Raw genomic sequence first — 17,945 nt, forward strand, 5'->3', positions numbered from 1 at the left:
TGCATCTGCAGCTCTGAGGTACAAAATGATTCCCGTGGGAACTGCAAAGCCTGGAGGCCACTCAGAGGCAAGACCAAGTCATACTGGCGACCTGGGGTCCCACACTCCGCTTCGCTCCAGCTCTGCCAACAATTTGCTGTCTTAGAGAACACTGTAATGCAACACCATATTATAAATGATGAAAATGGGATTTATGAGAAACATGAAAACTGAAAAAACTAGTAAGGATTAATCTGTTTTTCAGACAATGTAAACTGTTAAAGCAAATGAAAGATATTAATATAGAATACACCCCACACAGCGGATATACTGAAGAGGTATTTACAGCCTGTCTTTGGGGAATACTAATATTAGGGTGCATCCTTTGTTGTGGGTAACTGAAATGCAAGGGTGAGAAACTGGTTATATATCTATTCATTAATCAGAATAAATTCTGTAAAATTACCTCTAACCAAATCAGAAACCATACCTGAAATGTAAGAGATTTATTTAGTAAAAACAAGCAGAAAGTCAAATTACATTTTTAATGCTAGTCTTTGTCATAGGATGTTTCTGAATGGGATGAAAAACATCGCCATGAGGCAGAACACCGCCTTCTTAACACAAAGTGCCCCTGAACAGACTGTTCAAAGTAACTACACAAATTCACAAATGACATGGTTTTGGTTGTGAGCCTAGCCTTTAACAGCTGAGCTATCTCTCCAGCATCTCCTGAAACCTTCATCCAGTAACTGATGGGAGCAGATGCAGAGACCCACAATTAACCACTGGGCCAAGCTCCCATGTCCAGCGGAAGAGATGGAGGAACAATAATGAGCAAAGGGGTGAACACCACAATGGGGAAATCCTCAGAAATAGCTGACCCGAGCTAGGGGGCGCTCACTGACAGCTTGGAGCCTGAACAGGACAAATCTAGGTCCTCTGAAAGCAGGTGACAGAGAGTGGCTTGGGCCGTTAGTGGGGCCTCTGGCATGGGGGCCAGGAGTTATCCCTAATGAATGATCTGACCTTTTGGAGCCCATTTCCTATGAAGAGAAACCTTGCTCGGCCTAGACATGGAGGCTTGGTCCTGCTTCAGCATGGTGAGGTGACAGAATTACCATCTCTGAGCAGCAGATTGGGGGTGGGATGAGGGGAAAAGAGGAGGGAGGAGGAACTGGGATTAGCATGTAAATATATATATATATATATATATATATATATATATATATATATATATGGCATGTTTTTACGATGTATGTCAAGAATGTGGAGAATACAACAGAATTTCCCCTCATCTTACTAAACTTTAACATAATCCATCATGGCTATTATTGCTCCATGTCCAGTCCCAGCAGTATTCATACTGAAAATGCAAGTCTGTGCTCTGCTATCCTTGTGACAAGACTCTACCATGCAGGGTTCACAGAGGGCTGAAGAACACAAGATGCTGCTTTACATACCGCAAGGCCCGTCATGAATGTCAGTGACATAGGGCAGGGATGACCTCAGGCCAGGCATGGGAAGGAGCTTACAGTGAGGAAAACAGAGACTTTATTACCATGTAAGATAGTAAGTGCAACACTGTAGCCATCCAACTATGGGACCCTCCAGCAGACAACTCAGTAGGGCCCAGAGCCCCAGGCAGGGGAGTACTGCAGACAGGGGGATGATATTTATGAAGAACCAAAGAATAAATGACAAAGAATGATTTCCTAGGATTCAGGGATGATGGAGGAAGGTCATTGGCTAATAAAGAAACTGCTTGGCCCTGATAGGTTAGAACATAGGTGGGTGGAGTAAACAGAACAGAATGCTGGGAGGAAGAGGAAGTGAGCTCAGATGCCATGTTCCCCTCTCCCGGGCAGACGCGATGAAGTAAGCCGCCAGGTCAGACATGCTGAATCTTTCCCGGTAAGACTGGTGCTACACAGATTACTAAAAATGGATTAGGCAAATTATGAGAATTAGCCCGTAAGAGGCTAGAGCTAGTGGGCCAAGCAGTGTTTAAAAGAATACAGTTTGTGTGTTGTTATTTCTGGTGTAAAGCTAGCCGTGCGGGAGCCAGGTGGGACGAAAAGCAGGCCTGCAGCTCCTTCAACACAGGGAAGTGGCTCAGCAGGTAAAGGTGCTAACTGCACAAGCATGGTGAACAGAGTTCTAGAAATCACATAAAAGGCAAGGTGTGGTGGCACTCAACTGTGAACCCAGAGCCAGAGCCACCACCAATGGCTGTGCTCAACTGTGAACCCAGAGCCAGAGCCAGAGTCGCCACCAAGGGCTGCGCTCATCTGTGATCCCAGAACCACCAAGGACCGTGCTCAACTGTGATCCCAGAACCACCAAGGACCGTGCTCAACTGTGATCTCAGAGCCAGAGCCAACACTATCTGTAGACCAGTCAGGGCTCACCTGAAGAAGCAGAGGAAAAGATGGGCACTTGGTGACGCCAACTAACAGACACATCTCAAGTCACGTATGTCACATATATGAAACCTAGAGTGTGCAATCAGTACTGGGGGAGGGGGCTGCCTCTCAAAGCTTGGGTATTTGTAGTGAAAGGTGAAAGCAAATTCTAAATATGTGGATTATTGATGTAGGTAGGTCATCTGTCTATGTGTTACTTTCATTGGTTAATAAAGAAACTGCCTTGGCCTTTTGACAGGTCAGCCCTTAGGTGGGTGGAGTAGACAGAACAGAATTCTGGGAGGAAGAAAGCAGAGTCAGGCAGACACCATGCTTCTCCTACCCAAGACAGATGGTGGTTAGACTCATGCTGGTAAGCCACAGTCAAGTGGCGATACACATTAATAGAAATGGGTTAATCAATATGTGTGAGTTAGCCAGTAAGAGGCTAGAGCTAATGGGCCAGGCAGTGTTTAAATGAATACAATTTGTGTGTTGTTATTTAGGGTGTAAAGCTAGCTAGCTGTGTGGGAGCTGGGCGGGATGAAAAGCAGGCCCACTCCCCTTTTACTACAGATTACGATCTTTTATGTGTTTGAGTGCATGTATGTACACCTGTGTATGGAGGTCAGGCACACTTCCTCCTCAGACACCGTCCATCTTGTTTTGCTTGTTACTTTAAATTTAAATTCATCTGTCTGTGTGTGTGTGTGTGATGCCCCTCTGTATGCTGTGAATACCACTGGCTAATAAACAAACTGTCTTAGGCCTGCACAGGGCAGAACAGAGCTGGGGGGGGGGGGGACGACGGTGGGGGGACTAAACTGAATGTTGGGAGAAAGAAGGCAGAGTCAGGAGAAGCCATGTAGCCCCACTGGAGACAGACACCAGAACTTAAAGCCAAAGCCTCATGGTGATACACAGATTAATAGAAATAGGTTAAATTAAGATGTAAAAGTTAGCCAATAAGAAGCTAGAACTAATGGGCCAAGCAATTATTTAATTAATCAGTTTCTGTGTAGTTATTTTGGGGCCAAGCAGCTGAGAACGAACAAGCGGGCTCATACAACATGTATATGTTTGTGTGTGTATGTGTATGTGAATGTATGTGTATGTATGTGTATGTGTGTATATGTGTGTTTGTGTGTATGTGTATGTATGTATATATGTATGTATGTGTATGCATGTGTATTTGTGTGTATGTGTATGTATTTGTGTGTGTATATATGTGTGTGTGTGTGTGTACACCACTGTATGCATGCAGCAGCCAGTGGTAGTTAAGTTTTCTCCTTACACCACATGGGCCCAGCTAACTGAACTCAGATTGTCACACCTAGCAGCAAGCACCTTTACCCGCAAGGCATCTCACCACCACAACACCTTGCTTTCTGAGACTGGTTAGGCTAGGCTAACCTACCTGTGCCTCCCCAGTGGACGCCATCATGCCTGGGTTTTATGTGGGGACTGAGCTAAAGGCCTTGCGTATGCACAGCCAGCCCTTCACAGCTGAGCTGTCCCCACCTGGATGGAGATCTTGCTGAGATTTCACTCATAACCAAAGGCCAGCAGCTCCCAGGAAGCTTAGGTCAGCAGCTGTGTTCCAGAAGCATGCCAACATGTGATTATTCTATCAGCTACATGTTTAATCACACACAGGAAACCCCTGCCTCAAGAGCCTCTACCACAGAGCAATGCTGCTTTCATTTCTGTTGTGATGTTAACCTCACCAAAAGCAGCTTAGAGAAAAAAGGGTTTATTTGATCTTCAGTTCCAAGTTGCAGTCCATCACTGAGGGGGACCAAGGAAAGGACTTGAAGCAGACATGACATCACATCCAGTTGAGGCTCCGGGTTGTCTGCTTGCCTCTCCACCTTACTCAGCTCAGCAGCCTGCTTAGGGAAAGGTGCCACCCACAAGCTGGGGCCACCCACTTACGTTCTTCTTGATTTTATTCTTAATAGTCTCGATGACGCCAGCCTCTTCACTCTCACAGAGCTTCTCCGTGGTTTTTAGGTCATCGCACGCCAGCTGCATCTTCTCTTCCTCAAAGGTCATCATGGCGTTCTTCCAGGAAACAGAAAGGACAGATGACTCAGCAAGCATGGGAACCATGGAATGCCAAACTAGAAGAGCCATCTCAATTATGTAAGCTGAGACTGCTCGTTCGTTTCCTGGCTGCAACACTATTTGGCCAATGACTTAGACATATTCCTAGCTGGCTCTTACCTCTTAAATTAACCCATTTCAATTAACCTGTGTATCAGCATGAGGCTATGGATTACCAGTAGGGCTCTGACATCCTTCTCCTTTGGCAGCTACATGGTATCTGTCTGACTCCCCCTATTCTCTTACTATATCTCTGTCTGGATTTTCCACCTGGCTTTACTCTAAGCCATTGGCCAAACAGCTTTACTCATCAACCAATAAAAGCAACACATATACAGAAGGGCATCCCACATCTCAATTACTCTCAAGTAAAAAGGTTCACACTGTTACAGTACACACTAGTTATTAAAAAAACTATAATCGCAGTAGAAAATAAGACTTTAGATCTCGATTACGGATTATGCCAGCAAGAAAAAGTATATGAAAGTGAATGTCCTTGTAATTGTGTTTTATTCTTTTTAGAGTTAAACACAATAGAATATTCTCTGTTTTTATTCAGGTCCTATAACAGTGTCCCATACAGAAGTTCACTCCACACACTAATGGATCCCTGGCTCAAAGACTGAACAAAACATGCTAGTAAAAGAACAGCTAGATGCCAGAGATGCCACAGGATTTTAGTGTGGTCTCCTGCAGCCCATGCTGACCTTGAAGTCAATATACAGATAAGGACGACCTTGAGATCTGACTCTGCCTTCAGCAGGAACCCGTGCACCTGGGAGAGAACTGAGGTCTCCGAGCTGACAGGCAGCAGGGAGAGGACTTGCAGTTCTCTGGAGCCCTGGGAGGAGGGTCTGCTGTCTCTCTCTTCCAGTTTTTCTGTGGGTGGGGCTGACATTCTAGACTCCTTTGCTATGACTCTAACTGACTTTTCCATTATGGCCAAATCAGACCTCAGTCCCTTTGTCCCAGCCACGCTCTCCTCCCACCTACCCTTCAGACTGCTAAACTCTCAGCTTTGCTGTGACCTCTTCCTCCCTCCCTCCCTCCCTCCCTCCCTCCCTCCCTCCCTCCCTCCCTCCCTCAGCACAGTACTCAGCCAAGACCCTCTGTCTGTCCCCACTGCCCCCCTTGCAGTCACTTGGGTATATGACGGCTAATCTCAACTGTCTAGTTGATGAGCTAAGATCACCTGGGAGACGGAGGAGGGTAGCTGGGGCAGGAGACCTACCCATTGGGCGTGGCACCACTCCCTGGGCTGGGATCCTAGATTTTTATAAAGCATTCATCATTTTGATTGTGACTATGATTACAGTGTGACCTTAGGCTCCTGCCTGTGACGTCCTAACCACTATGAACTGTCACCTCAAACTGTGACCTGCCACTGTGACGTCCTAACCACTATGGACTGTCACCTCAAACTGTGACCCACCACGTCCCTTCTCTCTTTGAATTAACATGTGTCTCAGTCTCCATCCAGAACGGTCTTCCCGGAGATGGAGCCAGCAGCCCTACAAAGAGGGGGACTGCAAACTTTTGTTCCAACAGTCTGAGTGAAGCCCCAGCTTACTGGTCCTGACCAAGGCCCAAACAGGATTCTACGAGTGCCCACTGACCACTGTCCTTCTGTCTTCACTGTGAATTTTCTCTCCCTTTCCTCACTCAGCAGTTTCCACATTCCACAACTCTAGGATGATTGTTTGGTTTTGATTTTGGTTTGTTTGTTTGTTTTCAAGACAGGGTTTCTCTGTGTAGCTTTGGTGCCTGTTCTGGAACTAGCTCTTATAGACCAGTCTGGCCTTGAACTCACAGAGATCCCCCCCCCCCCCCCCCCCCCGCCTCTGCCTCCTGAGCACTGGGATTAAAGGCGTGCGCCACCACTGCCCAGCCTATGATGATTTTTTAAATGATATATTTAAAATCAGTTTGTGTGACAAGCATTTCTGAAAAACAAAAGCGTTCAGCATCCTATATTGACTGCTGACTGTAAAAACGCCTCTGACCCATTTCCTGCCCTCTCCAGTAGCAGTCCTGGGAAGTACTCACTCACTGAACCCATCCTCCTGGCTCCTGTCACTCAGGGTAGAGCTAACCTTCCTTCCCCAAGGCTTTTCCTCTTGTCACACGCCATCTTTAAAGGACTTTCAGTTGGGAAAAATGTAACCCTCTCAAAATTATATATAAGCATTTTATTTTTGAAATTGGGGGAGAACGTCTATCTCACAGACATTGGCTAATGGGAAAAAATGTTAGGCTTTCTATAATAGTGTCTACACAGCTGGCAGGCAAATGGGTGTTAGTTTATATTATTTTATAGCAATATTTCTTTTGATATCAACTTACCAAAAAACTCACAAAGCTGGCTCCAAAACTCATTAGTGGACTATGATTTCTGTTAAAGAAATAAACAAAAATATTTTACTGGAATTCTTCTTTAAAAGCATTTAGTAAGGTAGCATATATCATGCGCAGAGGTAGGGTAAGCAAGCAGATTCAGCAGCGTCGAGAAGTGGAAGAGGTGAGGTGTTCCCTAGCTCTACCACCTAGAGACACTCCACCTCCAGTTCTTCAAGGCAAGGGGGGTCTTAGTGTTTAGCTAGAACAGGCTGCCTTAGTAAACTTTTAGATGTGGTCACCAAGGAGTTGACAGTAAACATAGAGACATAAACAGAAAGATGGGCTAATACTGCTAGATCACGGCCACAGGAGGGTGTTGAGCTGTGTTTAGTGCAAAGCTGAATTCAAACTTTACACACCAGGGCTGCAGTGGTGGTGCCTGCGGGCCTGCAATACCAGTGCTTGGGAGGCTGAGGCAGGAGGATCACCAAGGTAAGGTTTCCCAGGCTAATTCCAGAGTGAGATCTAACTTCAAAAACAAAAACAAAAACAAAAAACAGAAAACAGGATACACATGAAGTCAGTTTTATTTGTAGAACAGATCAAAGGTGTCACCACCTGGCCTGAACTCTGAGACTCAGCACCCAAGGCGGAGAACACTCCCTGAGACACCGCATTCCCCCCTGAGACACTGTCATTAGCCAATATTGTAGTAAGCCCAAGAGAAAGTCCAGCCAGTGAAGAGTGAGTCAGAAAACATACAGGAACATAAAGTCTTCATTCACACTAAAAACTAATGCAAAACCGATCTCTCTAAATTGTGTAAGGAGAAGAAAGGTATGTGCTCTAAATGGAAAACAGCAAAAAAAAAAATTGTTCACTATGTAAGTACACGGCCAGTATATTCCCCTACTCAAAATTTAGATTGTGCCTAGCATGAAAGTGTGTGTGTGTGTGTGTGTGTGCGTGTGTGTGTGTGTGCGTGTGTGTGTGAGCCCCCGTATATGTGAACATCCACACCCCTTGAGAAACATCATACACGGACACCCTACATGAGACAGACGCCAGAGGAAGAGGCACGGTCAACACAAGCGCATCCCCGTCTTCCTTGCACAGGGTTATGGGGAAGGGTGTGCTGCAGAGGGAGACTCTAGATTGAATTTACGTGGAATGCTAGCCTGCTAGTGCTTTCTTCCATCTACTTTTTACTTCCGCCGTCCTAGAGCTGCTGCCAGTTTCCTGTCCCCATTTAGAAGGACACTTAAATCAGCAACAGTGACAAACGAAGCTTAGCTGGGAGGTCTGTGTCATGATCACACTGCCCTCCAAACACAAGCGTGCCTGGAGCCTAGATGAGGCACAAGGTCCTAGCTCCAGATTCTGTCACCTGCACTCTGGTGTCTTACTCAGCAGGCAGTGGGGGACAGGAATCAGTGAGGAGAGGGGACCCTGCTCTCAAGAGCAGATTCATCTCAACACGGTGCTGGCCTGTGGTCCCATCCCCTGCCTGTACTTCAGCCACTAGCCACTGCTGCTTTTGCTTCATAATCTTGGCTAAAATTAGCTTCCCGAGAACCACAGGGATTAATTATTCATGGTATCAAGTCTTGCCCCTGTTATTCTACATCCCATCTTATCATTTAAATGGAAAAAAATATTGACACCAGTCCAGCAGAGGCATTTTCTCTCCCTGAGGTCCTGTCCAAAGAGCACACAGCACGGGCCCTGCAGGCAGTTCCTGCCGCCCTGTCAGCCTCCCCCACAGCCCGGGGAGCGGCAGGGCTCAGTCACCCACTGTCTCTTGCTGCTCCATTCTGCCTTTTAACTTCACATACTTCAAATGACCAACATTAACTTATTTCATCTCAACTCTGGCCCCCACACATCTCTACACAGAACATGTCTTGGGAAGTTTCAAAAATGTCCCCAAAGATACTTTCTATCTATGATTACTGGAAAGGTTGAGGCAGATAGAAGCAGGGCTCCACATAGCTCGAGACTCTCATAGGAGGACCCCACAGTGGCAGGGAAGCCCCAGCATTTGTTTGGAAACAGGTTATCAGGACTACAGACATTGGTAGAACGCTTGTCTACGACTCACGAGGTCCTGAGCTCCACCTCAAGCCCCTCACAGGCCAGGGGCTATGGCAAACATCTATGATCTCTGCACCTGGAAATCGAGGTAGGAAGATTGGGAGTTCAAGGTCATTCAACTACATGTAAATATAAATAAATAAGTCATAAGATGAGCGTGCTATCTGGAGGGGAAGGAAAGAGGGCAGAGATGAATGCTCTTGTGTTCACACTGTTCACAGACGAGACCCTGGAGTCCACAACACCAACAACAGGTGTGAAAGGAGCCGAAGGGACCTATGTGTAAATCCAAGTGCATTCACACTGCAGCGGGTCGGGGACACAATCAAAAGACTTTAAGGTGTGCTAACCTAACAGGACATTCCTGCTATGGAATGTCCTCAGAGGCCACCCCACACGCCTCACCCTGTGTGTGTCCAGTGGCCATGTCCTTGCAGGAAGGTAGATTCTACTTTTCTACAACGGTTGGGACATAGTTTTGTGATACAGAAAGAAGCACGTTAAAAATCCATGCTAATTAAGAACTTTTTCCTTTATTTTTTTATTTTATGCATATGAATATTTTGCCTGCATGTATTGTGTCTATGAACCACATGCATGTAGTACCCAAGAAGGCCACAAGAGAGCACTCGATCTCATGGAACTGGAATCAGGGATGGCTGTGAGTCACTGTGTGAGTGCTAGGAATTGAACCAGGTCCTTTGGTAAAGCAGCTGATGCTCTGACCCCGAAGCCAGTTCAGAATACAAACTGCAAGAGTTCATGCAAATGCCAGGTATTTTTCAGTCCTAGTTCTGTCCCCTACAAAGTCTAGAAACAATGCCACTTCCCATGTGTCCATGCCCAGGAGCTGTGTGTACACTCGCACACTCAGCAACCTTCCTACACACACTGCCTCCTCCACGAACTAGCTGGTTCCAGATCAGGAAGAGCCTGAGGAGCCCTGTCACAGCACAGAGTAAGGAAGTATGGGGGGTGCTCTTCAGGGGGTTCCCATTATCCAAAGAAGAAAACAGCTCATTGTCCTTGAGGGGAACTGGGTGGAAACAGGGCAGCTTTAACCAAGCTAACTAACATTACTTTAACTAAAAGGAGGAAAAGCTTACTTACCAGTTGTGCCCACACCCCTGACAGGAACGACTGAGGGGAGAAAGGGTTTGCTCCGATTCAGTTTCAGAGGACACAAGTTCACCATCACGGAGGAGCATGGAAGGGGGAGGAGGGACTCACAAGTTCACCATCACAGAGGAGCACAGAGGGGGAGGAAGGACTCACAAGTTCACCATCACAGAGGAGCACTGAAGGATTGACAATCCAAAGAGAACTGTGACAGAACGCTGAGCGTGGCCTCAACCAGTCTCTCTGCTTCCTGTCTCGCTGTGTGATCACCTGATCCTTATTTTGATACTCACCGTGACATGATGAAGAAACACGGCCTCACAGAACTAAACTGAGGCCAACGCTAGCTACCTCAGTCTTCCAAAACTGTGCGCAAGACAAACCTGTTTATAAGTCAGCCTGCCTCAGACAGTCCATTATAGAAGCCAGGACAACATGCACGATATTCTCCAAAACTAAAAGTTAGAATGCACATGCCCCCCAAAATGACATCTCTTGGAATCCACTGACGGGGGCTCCTTATCTTCATTTTACCACCACAGTTCAGTTTCAAAAACTCTACCAGAGTGAAAACCAAGGTGGTTTTCTACCAAGGTGGAAACCTGTTGAGAATCCAAATGAGCATTTGCCATCTGTTCCTATGTTGAACAACATGCCAAGGGAAAAAACCTCTTTCAAGTTTCTCTAGGGTATTTCAATCCAGCTGAAGAGGATTTGCTCTCAGAAAGACAGCTGGGGGGGGGGGGGGGGGGGATTTATACATTGAATTTCTTTTCATTTTGAAACTAAAGTGTATTTTTATTTTGTGTGCATGAGCGCATAGGGTACAGGGGTCGCATGTGTGGAGGCCAGAGGACAACTTCCCGGGGCAGTTCTCTCCTGCGTCAGCGAGTCCTATGAACTCAGGTTGCCGGCTGTCGGCAGACACCATCACTTGCCGGATCAGTGTGCCAGCCTTCCGGCCGCAGTGTATGAGAACACTCTCTGCTGGCTATGTCCAGGGAGCCCAGGGTCCTCCTGGGCTACACAAGACTCCATGCGCTCACACATTGGGAGGGCAGAAAGGTCGTTTTGAAACATCCTTCTAAGAGCTTAACATTTTATGAATTTAGAACATTTTTAGAAAAAAAATCAAAGGCCTGTAATTTTCCAGCCGTTTGAACCACGACTTTGAGGGATAAAATCTCATTTGAGGCGGTGTACCCACACAGACACCTGACAGTTATGCTCATTGATCTGATGGGAAAATATTCCCCTAGGCAATAAGTGTAAGGTGGGCAGAGGAAAATGACTCCACACATATGCTATGGATACAAATGCACACACAGACACACACAACATGCATGTGTGCACTAATAATAAAGTACAACAATCAAAATAAGAAAATGAAAAAAGGTCAAAGGTCAAAGTTTGTGCCACAGTTAAGATGACCCAAGTTGGGTTCCCAGACCCATACCAGGTGGATCACAAGCACCTGTAACTCAATTCCAGGACATCCACCGCCCTCCGCTGTCCCTCTCTGCCACAGCACTCACATGCAGAACCTACACAGAAACACATGGAATTAAAATAAAAGTAAAATCTTTTATAAAAAGTGAGTCTCTCTGTGAGTTCGAGACCAGCCTGGTCTACAGAGCTAGTTCCAGGACAGGCTCCAAAGCCACAGAGAAACCCTGTCTCGAAAAAACCAAAAAAAAAATAAATAAATAAATAAAATAAAAAGTGAGTCAAGGAATGGGCATTTTTTTCAAAAATACATCAATGATCCAACAGGGAGGAACAGGTGCTGAACACCGCTAACCATCAGGGAAATATGAACGAAGACAACAAGGTACCACCTCACACCCAGCAGGATGGCCACTTAAGTAACCGGCTTTAAAGAGGACATGGAGGAACAGAACTCCAGCACTGAAGCAACTGGAGCCCATAGATGCTATTAATAACTACGGACAGACAGCACTGTTCTTCAGAACAGTTCCCAACAGGGCTCATATGATGCAGAAACCCCCTCTGAGTACTCAACTCCAGACCGAAACAAGCCTGAGAATATATCTGCACATCCAAGCTCACAGCAGCATCATTTCCATGGACAGAAGGTGGAAACACTCCAAGAGTCCAACACAGATGCTCGAAGCAAAGGTACGGAGACGTTCAACAGAACAGCTCCCACCTCAAGCGGGAGCGTGGATGAACTGTGAAACACCAATCACAAAAAGACAAACTTGCCATGATTCTACGTCCATCGGACACCTATGGTCCGCAAATCCACAGAGAGAAAGACAGCAGTGGCTCCTGGGGCTGGGGAAGGAGAACTGGGAGGGTTACAGCATCACAGGAAGAATCCTGCAGATTGTTTGCGAAACAATACAGAATGGCTAAGAAGGGAGCTGAAGAGACGCCTCAGCAGTGAAGAGCACTGGCTGCTCTTCTGCAGGACCTGGCTTGGATTCCTCGCACCTGCATGACAGCTCACTACCATCTGTGACTCCAGTTCCAGGGATCCATGACCGCTTCTGACACAATCCTCAGGCACTAGGCATACAAGCAATGCACAAACACACCTGCACGCCAAACAGCCATACACACGAAATAAATTAAAAATGGCTAAGATGACAAAATAAGACGTTGTGTATATATAGTTCAACATTTCCTTCATGCAAAAACAAAACTAAGAAACAAGCTGTCTGGAATGGCCAAAAGGTGTAAAGTAACTCTGAGCATTGGCGGTAGAGGATCGGGAACCTAAAGGTGTAAAGTAACTGAGCATTGGCGGCAGAGGCAGAGGATCGGGAATCTGATGTCCTCCTTAGCTGCACTGTGAGTTTGAAACCACAGACTATGTAAATAAAGCAGCGGTGGGAAACAGTTGAAGCTAAAAATGTTTAAAGTGCTTTAGTGGAGAAACAAAATATGTCAACAGCATAATCCAAAGATACACACAAAGAAAAGCGGAAATATTTGTTTTATGAGGCAGAGATTAAGGGTATTTTCCAATAATCAGGTAGTATTTATATATTTGTGCATACATACACGTACCTATATATATATATATCTGAAACAACAATAATCAAAGAAAAGAGGCCCTCACCTGGAGAGTTGGTGTGGGTCCATGGCAAGGGTGGGAGGGGCAGGAGGAGCTGAAGGAAGGAGAGTGGGACAGAAACTCATGCATTCTAGTTTAATTAAACTATATTTAAAGATTAAAATAAGCCACAGTGCGTGTATGTGGAGGGGCTCAGCAGCCAGGCACAGTTCTCAGTGTTGAGGGGCGGGGGCACTGTCACATGGACTCCCGCCCCTTACTTCCCTTTCAGAACAACAGTCCTGGCAGTGCACTTGTTCAGCACACTCCTTTGGCTGGGCCTCAGTGGTGGCCTCTGTCATCCTCAGCATTTGCCAAGCAGAACAGGAGGGTGGGTCTGCAGTAGAACAGGCAAATCCTGCTCTGTGGGTGTGCGCTGCTCACTGAGGGCTTGCAGGACACCACAGCTGAAGAAGTAAGAACACCCTGGTGTGAGGTTTCACTCCAAGACATTTCCTCCTATTTTTCTTTTCTTTTTTAAATTTGATTTATTTTTATTTTATGTTTACTGGTGTTTTGCCATGGGTGTCGGGTTGCCTGAAACTGGCGTTACAGACAGCTGTGAGCTGTCATGTGGGTGCTGAGAATCGAACCTGGGTCCTCTGGAAGAGCAGCTAGTACTCTTAACCATTGAGTCATCTCTCCAGCCCCCATATTTTTCTTTTTAAAAATATATATATATCTTAAATCATGTGTATAGGATTGTCTGTGTGGGAACATGCATGTTTGTAAGTGCTGATCCCCTTGGGATCCAGAAAACGAATGTACACTGTAACTGCTGTGCTAGCTCTCCAGGCCGTCTGAACATTTTCTAAAATTAAAGAAAATTAGTACGGGAGTCCCCTCTGTGTGCTGTGATTAAAGAAACTGCAGAACTTAGGTAGGCGGGGAAAACTGGACTAAATGCTGGGAGGAAGAAGGCGGAGTCAGAGGAACGCCATGGAGCAGCGGCTGGAGATAGACATGCTGAAACATTGCTGGTAAGCCACAACCTCGTGGTGATACACAGATTAATAGAAATGGGTCAAATTAAGAAGTAAGAGTTAGCCAATAAGAAGCTAGGGCTAATGGGCCAAGCAGTGATTTAATTAATACAGTTTTTGTGTGATTATTTTGGTTCTGGGTGGCTGGGACGAAAAAGCAGCCCCACCCCCGCAATATAAAATGATTTAGAGAGTTCTTTTTAAATTAGCTACAAGGTATTAAAAAATAATTTTACATATCCCCTTCAAAATAAAAAGGGAAGGGGTAAGGAAGCATGCCTTTCTCATGATTTCAGCTGAGTCTCACCTAACAAAGTATCTATTTTAATATAAAATCTCCCTTTACTATGCTGACTCCATGTGACTCTACAGAATAATAACGGCCATTACGATGAGGAATTGGTGAGGTCAGCTCTGGAAGCTTTTGACCATGTCACAGCCAGTACTGAACAGAGCAAGCCTTCAAAGGTCTCAGAGTACCAACCCTGAGGCCTGACTGCACCCTGCTCAGCTAGAACCCACGGTTCCTGGCCTGCAGGTTCCATCTCTCTTATCTTGCATCTCAAGCTCTCTGACTGGAGTGCAGGAAGCTGCCACTGTGCACATGGCCTCTTCTCCATGCGAAGGTGGCACAGCGTTACTTAGGGAAGGCATGTGGAGCCAGCTGCTGACAGACAGTGCGGCAGCTCTCGCCACTCGCTGGCTGCGGAGACTGCAAGGAAAAGCAGGGGCATTTCCAGTCGGACAATCTGACAAGGCTTGCTGAGGGGAGCCTCTTGCCTGTGCCGATAAAGAAAAGGCACCTTGAAAGAGATGAGTGAGCAGACAGACAGCCCTGCCAGGCTGAAGGGAGATTGATGAGGTTCCTCAGGCCTAGTTCTGCCCTACTTGGAGAAAGGCCCCTAGAGAAGTCAGAAAGGACAGGACATCCTCAAAGCAGCTTAGGGTCTGAGCTCATCAGAAACAGGACTCATCTTCCGTACAGTCATTTTCATTCAGGGTTGAAGCTCTGAACAACGGAGGAAAGGGGTCAGCTAGTAGAGCAGCTTGCTGGTAAGTCTGAGAACTTGAGTTCTGTCCCCAGGACTGACAAGGTAGAAGGAGAGAAGCAATCCCGAAAGTTGTCTCTAACCTCCACAAGCCTGGCATGGCATGTCCCACACTGCTAACACACAATATATAAGTAAAAGGAATGATAAAGAAAAACTCTAAGCCAACAGCATAAAGAAAAGCAGCCCATCTTCTATGACAGCTAAGAACATGCAATATAAGATCCACTTAAAGAAATTTTCCTAACTTAATTTTTAGTAGAAAAGTATTCAAATGGAAAAACCCAATCTATTTCTGAAAGCTCTCGGTTTCAAATGCTCCCAAGGCTTCTTTTATATATTAGCATCTCCAAAGCTCTCGCAGCTGGACATGCCCTGGAGGATGTCCCTGCTGAACCATGCTGGAGATCAGATGAGAAAATGAAATATGAAACCACCTTGATGGTCATTCCACTCCCATTGGTGCCATCCTCCCAGCAGGGCTGAGAGTCAGGAGCACACAGATAACTCTGAAGCCTGAGCGCGTCACCAACCCACTTCCTACAAACCCATGACCAACTTCTGCTGAGGGTTCAAATGCCAGCTCCAGGCTAGAGCGTACTGCAGCTAACAAAACGTTGTCTGACGTGCACGGGGGTTGATCTCCAGTACCACGGGGAGCTGGGCGGGACTATTCACACCTGCAAGCCTCACCCTCAGAAGGAGTTCAAGGTCATCCTTGGCTATGTAGAGATTTGGAGACCAGACTGGGATACATGAGACCTGTCTCAAATAATAAGACATATAAAATGATGTTAATTGTTTCCAAGCCCAATGGTTAGGAGGGTAACTAAGAAATCAGACCACTGGGGGAGAAAAGTTACCAACCGACTTTTCTAGTGGTGGAACCGGCCAGGCAAGGGAAGCCCTGGGTTGACAGCGGCAAGACTGCTATAGGAATAACCAGCCTTCCTGACTAGCTGAGACCTACTCCAGAGGAGAAAACTCACGCCTGAAACAACCCTGGTCAAAATCACACAGATGGGGTTCTGGTAGGTCTTTAGGAAATACTACTGTTATTTTCTAAATAATCATGCTGTCAAACTGCTTTCTCAATGTTTGTGCTTGTACCCACAACTACAGCTACTCTTGGTTCAGAGGGCTTCTTTTTGCAGTGGGTATCAGTGCAAGTCAATACACTGACTCATAACTGGTCAAAGAAGATTTGAATATTGAGGGTTCAGCCTAAATGGGCATCTATATCAAACCTATCCCCCAAGGTTCAGAGAACATTGGAGAGAGATGGCAGAAAATCTTAAGAGCTCGAGATGGGGTGTGTGTATGTGAAATGACAAGGCCGTTGCATGCATCAACTCACAGGAGCTACAAGAAGAAGCAATCAGCATTCCAAGATGGATAGGAAGAAGCTCATGAGCTCCACCCTAGTGAAGAACAATTGGCAACTGATGGCTGCTGGAAGAGAGGGAGCCGCTTTTCTTCCAGTGCACAGCCACTGGGAGCTGCCCGTGCTCCTATAGGATGGCCCAATACACATGCGCATGCAGGCAGCACTAGCTGGACTCAGTGGATATTAAAAAGAGGAGAATGAAGACGTGAAGGTTGGAGGGGAGTGTGGGGGTCATGTACAATCAGGATCCCTTGCCCTGGGAACAGGGAAGTTGATAGAGTGTAGCAGGTTAGCGATGAGAGGATATGGAAAGCAGGGTAGGACTGATATTATCCCATAGAGAACCAGGATAAGGTAACCAGACACCTGGAGGGTCCACTCCACAGCTGGGCACGAATTCTCTGCCAGTGCCTTGGTCAGCAAAGACTCTAGATGAACCAAATCATCCAGACAACAGTTCTGATCAGCATGTTCCTGCAGTGTGCACAGTGAGAAGTAGTCACCCTGGTCACGCATCAGCACAGTGCTCCATAAATATGCACCAATATTATACCTCAGTTGAAAAAATTAAGCTCAACCATTAAGAACAAAGGATCACTATAACAAGTTATTACTCAGCCAGGGGATGGACTCTAAAAAGACAGATCCGTGGCCACTCAGATACTCACCTTTTATCTCTACTACCTCACGCAGGAAGATTTAGCTGGGCCAGGGGGAACCTCTCAGAACTTAGGACAGGGAACCCCAAACAATAGGACAGAGGATAAGCAAACTCCCGATGGGGTGAGAGGCCAGGGGCAGCAGCCAGAAAGCTCTCTCCCAGTCCCCAGTGGCAGGATCCCACCAGCCATGCCTGGGAGAATGGGGGCAGACTATGGAAGCAGGCAGCAAGGGAAAACAGCCTGACCCCAAGTCACGACCTTTCAATTGCCAAACAGTTTCTTGGGTGAGAAATTTAAGTTAGAACTATTTAGTTAAGTAGATACTTGAGAAATAAAGCAGCTACATGAAACGGGGTGGGAACCCCCTCTGGGTCTTGATTCTCCGCAGCCCTCATCTTGCAGAACATGAGGCATAGCAGCTTGGTGCCCATCAAGGGCCAGGGTCTAGGTTGCTCTTGTTGATCACACTAGTGCATGAAGGAACACGGGAATGGAGGCAAGACCAAAAGAATCTGTATCTGGTGTTGGAGGAGGCTCGGCCCTCCGTCATCCGTTCACTGTTCTGCATCTTTCTGTGATGCAGTACATAAAGACGCTCGCTCAAACAGCATGAGGAATAACTTGGGGTAGGAGATGAATACTGAACTATTTTAAATAAACAAAAGCCCATGCTGTTCTTAAGAGTTATCCCTGAGAGGACTGCTACTTGCCAGTCTTTGGAGCACATAAATGGCTTAAGATG

General features: G+C 46.3%; 1 protein-coding gene across 2 annotated transcripts in view; it reads right to left on the reverse strand.

Moving 5' to 3' along the window:
* Ttc39c (tetratricopeptide repeat domain 39C) overlaps positions 1–17,945 on the reverse strand; it is a 94,209-nt gene that overhangs the window by 48,300 nt on the left and 27,964 nt on the right. For both annotated transcript variants that reach the window (XM_041660119.1, XM_041660118.1), the window contains exons 2-3: positions 6,834–6,882; positions 4,320–4,448 (exon numbers count right to left, since the gene is read on the reverse strand). In XM_041660119.1, the coding sequence (XP_041516053.1) occupies positions 4,320–4,448; positions 6,834–6,882 (178 nt within the window). The remainder of the gene's footprint in view (positions 1–4,319; positions 4,449–6,833; positions 6,883–17,945) is intronic.

The sequence above is a fragment of the Microtus oregoni genome, unplaced genomic scaffold, assembly GCF_018167655.1.
Source record: "Microtus oregoni isolate MIOR12 unplaced genomic scaffold, Mior012 000011F_ref0000422, whole genome shotgun sequence".
NCBI classification, from domain to species: domain Eukaryota; kingdom Metazoa; phylum Chordata; class Mammalia; order Rodentia; family Cricetidae; genus Microtus; species Microtus oregoni.